The sequence below is a fragment of the Populus euphratica genome, unplaced genomic scaffold (genome assembly GCF_000495115.2).
Source record: "Populus euphratica unplaced genomic scaffold, PopEup_1.0 scaffold5.1, whole genome shotgun sequence".
Classification (NCBI taxonomy): domain Eukaryota; kingdom Viridiplantae; phylum Streptophyta; class Magnoliopsida; order Malpighiales; family Salicaceae; genus Populus; species Populus euphratica.
This window is the reverse complement of record NW_011499848.1, coordinates 1,944,001-1,948,847: the sequence shown is the minus strand read 5'-3', so window position 1 is coordinate 1,948,847 and position 4,847 is coordinate 1,944,001. Positions and strand designations below refer to the sequence as shown.

The window sequence follows — 4,847 nt, the reverse complement described above, 5'->3', positions numbered from 1 at the left end:
ATAAAAATAGTCTCCCCTGCAAAGAAAAGGGAAGGCCCGTACCTTAAAAATAACTGCTATCATCTTGCACGTACCTTAAAAATAACTGCTATCATCTTGTAATAATAAAAAATAGTATATATATTAAACAGCAGTAGAAAATCTAAGTCTTAATTTGTAAATTGTGTTATTAAGAATTAAAAAATAATACTCGGAGACAACATCAAAATAGTCTCACCTGCAAAGAAAAGGGAAGGCCCGTACCTTAAAAATAACTGCTATCATCTTGCAATGATAAAAAATAAATTTTAAAAAATAAAAAATAATATTTTTAAATAAAAACAATCTTTACCACCCTTAAAAACACCTTTTAAATGTTAGAAACAACAGTTCTCATCTGCACCTTCACTCAATCTCCATTGAAATGGATAATGCACGACCATCTTTAGCAACGCGTCCGCTTTTTGCAACTTAAATGGTGTTCCATTGAGTTTTAACGCTTTCATGCCACTGATGTTCCTCGTGATTTTGATTTAAACTTTCAACCTGAATGCTATGCTTTCAAACAAATCTTTTAGATATTTGATAATTTGAACTGTGGACGTAATGAATTTTTCGAGCCCGTTTGAGTATTTTTTTTATAAATAATTTATTATTATTATCTTTGTTTCAAATTAAATTTTTTTCAGTGTTTTTATATTATTTTAATATAATGATATCAAAAATAATTTTTTAAAAATAAAAAAATATTTTAATATATTTTCAAATAAAAAATAATTTAAAAAATTACCTTCATAACATTCTCAAACACCATCTTCACATCCAAAGCTTGACCTTTTATTGAGTTTGATTTTAACTTTAAAAATGGGTAAAATAACAAGTAAAGGAAACGGATTGCTTTTGTTACAAGTGTTGGAGGGTTTGAAATTGCATTTTGAAAGTATTTAAAAAAAATAATTTTTTTAAAAAATTAATTAATTTTTATATATTTTTAGATCATTTTGATATATTAATATCAAAATTAATTTTTAAAAGCTAAAAAATATATTATTTTAATATATTTTAAAATAAAAAATATTTTAAAAAATAACTTCTAACACATTCCTAAGTTTCTTTAATCAATTTTTTTTATAAAAAAAAATAACTACAGACTCGACGCTATAGAAATTCAAACTAGCTAGAAGCACCTTTGCTGCCATAATTAAATCATTAGTCCTTAATTTCTTGAAGATAGAATGATTTTTGGTATTAAGATTTTTTTTTGTCTTGTTAGTCAGAGGCAATATGGGATTCTTCAAATCTTGGTGTCTCCCATTTTGCATCTCAACCTACTGGCAAGCAAAAAGAAAGGGGATGAGGAGAAATTTAATCGTTTAAATTTTTAGAGTTGTTTTAAAATGTAATTTATATTATTTTTAATATATATTTTTAAATAAAAATATTTAAAATTTACATAGATTTATATTATTTTATATTTAATTTTTATTATGAGAATAACGAGATTTAAACACGTGTTTATTTAGTTATTAAAATTCTAATATCGTATAAAAAAACTAATTTAATTTAAAATTTAAATTTTAAAATGAAATCTCATTTATGCTATTTTTAATTCATTATCATTACATGTCAAGGCAATTACAAGGAATAAAAAGGAAAAAAAATGCTGTCTTTCGGTGCCTGTGGGCTGGATTTAACGTTTGATTCTGAACTTTTTGCCTGATCATTGGATTTTTAGTCAAGGAAATTAACCAGTAGATACTTTTGTTAATTGTTGGTAAACATAAGTTATAGCACGAGAACCTATAATGAATTACTTCTATTTTTAGATCAATGGTTTTTCTTTTTAATGAGATTTTAGACATTAATACTCAATACAATTGTGCTTTTTCCATACATTTTTGTTCTTATTTCAAATCCAAAAAGAAGGGCAGTTGAAATTACATTTTTTAACAAAATTAATTTATATTTTTATGGTTTTAAATTATTTTAATATATTAATGTTAAAAATAATTTTTAAAAAATAAATAATTTTGATATATTTATAAATAATTTTTTTTTGAAAACATAGAAATAAGCTAAACAATCTCACACTTCAATTAAACTAACATCGCAAATTGACAACACCGCAGAATATTCAAAGTTTGAGATATTTTGAGAATTAGAATGCCACTGTCAAATTCAATACCACAAAAAATGCATTACTCTTACACGTGTTATCCACCTCATGATAATCGTACACGGGTTACAGTTTCTGTGCATCTGAGCAGTGAGCTGGGAATAAAATGCCGAGGCTGAACAAAATCCAGCACTCGCTCATACACTTCTTCCTTCTGTTTTATAGGCACAATAGTGGGGTACCGTTACTGTTGGATGCAACCACTCCTCATCCTTTACCGTACACGTGTCGCACGTGAATATGGGCTATAACCCATTAATGAGTTTTGACCCCAATAAACCGTTTGTTTTCTCAGCGAATCGCTTTTTTAATTTTTTAATATATTAATATTAAAAATAAATTTAAAAAATAAAAAAATATTGTGAAAAACAACCTTACAATAATCTCATAAAACTACAAAAATACCCGTTCATTTTATAATAATAGTGGTGGTTTTTATTCTTTCAAAAGAGCTAAATTAATTAAATAGTTTATTTATTCTATCATATCAACCACTGTTGTTTGGTTGTAGACAAGAAAATCAAAGCCAGGATCAGGACAGAGATTGGTGAACAAACCATTCATCAATTCAATAATTACATAAAAATGGGTTACTATTAGTTATCACAACTTCTGGTATAAAAAAATGTACACATTGTTTTTTTTATTAAAAAAATAATAAAATTTAATTTTAAATTATACAAATAGATATAATTTCAGTATCGATTACGAGTCTTCTTTTTATATGTTTTTTTTATTTAAATTAATATAGGTGTTCAGGTCAGTTTAATCACACCACGACTAATCCCACGGGCTTTAAAATTGATGACCATATAAATTCTCAATGATCATTATATAAACAATCAAAAACTCAAATTTAAAATCACAAAAAAAACAAATTTTTTAATTCTAAATTTTTATCACTTTACCACCCCTTCCCAGCTTTTCTTTATATATGTTTAATTAAACAATTACTGGCCTATGTGACATTGTTTTGTATATACAATAATAGAAGAAAACAAGTCAAATAATATATGAGGATTAATTAGTAAGGCTTATCATCACAGCTAAACCTCACTTCCAATGATTAATGGACCTACTACATCTCCCTGATTGCATCTGAGCTTGCTTTATCTTGGACCGTCCAAAGCTACGGAAAGATCTGTAACTTTTTTGTGCTTGAATATGTGAGAGTAGCTCTCAAATCTAATCATTTTTTTTTAAAAAAAGGTAAAAGTCAAATTGACGCCCTATCTCTTTAAAATATAGCCCTTTCGCTAATTACTCGATATTCCACACCCCCGTCATCTTTATTATAACGAATTTCTGGTTGGGTTGGCATTCGGGTTGAAAAATATTTTTATTTTTTATTTTAAATTAATATAATTTTAATATTATTAAATTATTTTAATACTATGATATCAAAAATAATTTTCTAAAAATAAAAAATAATAATATTTTAATAAATTTTAAAATTAAAAACTCTATAAAAAACAAGGACAACCAAACTCTCAAACATCAATCACCCACCGTGTTACGTGTTGATACACTTTAGGACAAGAAGAATACAACTTCAGGTGCATCAATCTTCCTTCATCTGAATTATGAACTTTATACGATCTTAAGTTACATATTCTAGCAGCAGCAACTGCCTAAGTCTAACATGTGTGTGTGTGTGTTGGTCAATAGTAATTATGGTCAAGACAAGAAAATAGAGAGGATCCCCCCACTCTCCTTCTCCAGAGATGCATACGGAGCAACTCTTTTTACACGAATCTATCTGGGCCTCAAGAGATTCAGACGCATAAAGTGTCAAGCATGAGAAAGGAAGTCATTAGGTTAATCAAAGAAAATAAAACTTGAGAAAGAACACGTATCTGAAGTGGCTGTGTCATTCATGCCACAGCAAAAGGAAAATAAAGAACAAAAGAAGGGGAACTAAAAGGATTAGCCAGACCAGTACTAAATTACAAGGCAAACTAAAAAGAATAGAGAAACAAGATCAAGAATTGCAATAATTTGTTAGATAATACCAAAGCTTTGATCCATGCTATCCCATGTACACATTGATTATCTATGCCTCATAAGGCCAAGCCATAAGAAAATTTGTCTAGAACTCTCCCATAAGAATGTCAGCCCTGCCGCAGCTATTTACACTCCACCAAGAAAAAAAGAGAGAGGAGAGGGGAAGATCCCTCATCCCCACCAAAAGGTCCAAAACTATGGCTAGAAGGAGTTGACAGTGTTAATCATGCCAGCATACTAACATGACCACACATCTCCTTATTATGTAAAGCCTAGCCCTTTGTTCTCTAAGGACAGCACCTAGTCCTTTGCTTGATATCCTTCTCTTCGAGCTTCCCATGCTAGCAATATTAATCTTCATCTTCAGTGATCCTTTTTTTTTTAATCTTTTTTTTTGGAGAGGGGCACTGAATTGAATGGCGAATGATTTTTTGAGGTGCGAGTTTGTGAGTTGGCTTGAAATGGAACTGCAAGAAGGGGAGATTGTTTATATAGTAAGATGGGTGTGGTCCTAGCTAACACTGGTCTAGTAAAGAGCCACCGATGGGGCATGAAAGGGCTCGCTGTGCCCTTGAACCCACCAGACAAGAATACCATACATCTAGGCCCCGCGGCCCCAGTGGGGACCATATCCAAACACTCCCTAGTAAAATGATAACAAGAATCCAAACAAGCCCTTCTCTCCTTC

The 4,847-nt window shown here is 29.5% G+C and overlaps 1 protein-coding gene across 1 annotated transcript; it reads right to left on the bottom strand.

Moving 5' to 3' along the window:
• Window positions 1-4,008: 4,008 nt before the first annotated feature.
• On the bottom strand, window positions 4,009-4,847 carry LOC105113898 (uncharacterized). The gene has a single exon (XM_011010253.1). The coding sequence runs from the start codon at window positions 4,518-4,520 to the stop codon at window positions 4,380-4,382; it is 141 nt and encodes a 46-aa protein (XP_011008555.1). The 5' UTR covers window positions 4,521-4,847; the 3' UTR covers window positions 4,009-4,379.

What these genes read in the sequence shown, in the direction of transcription:
- LOC105113898 (XM_011010253.1), bottom strand. Translation starts at nt 4,520, where the DNA reads ATGAAGATTAATATTGCTAGCATGGGAAGCTCGAAGAGAAGGATATCA.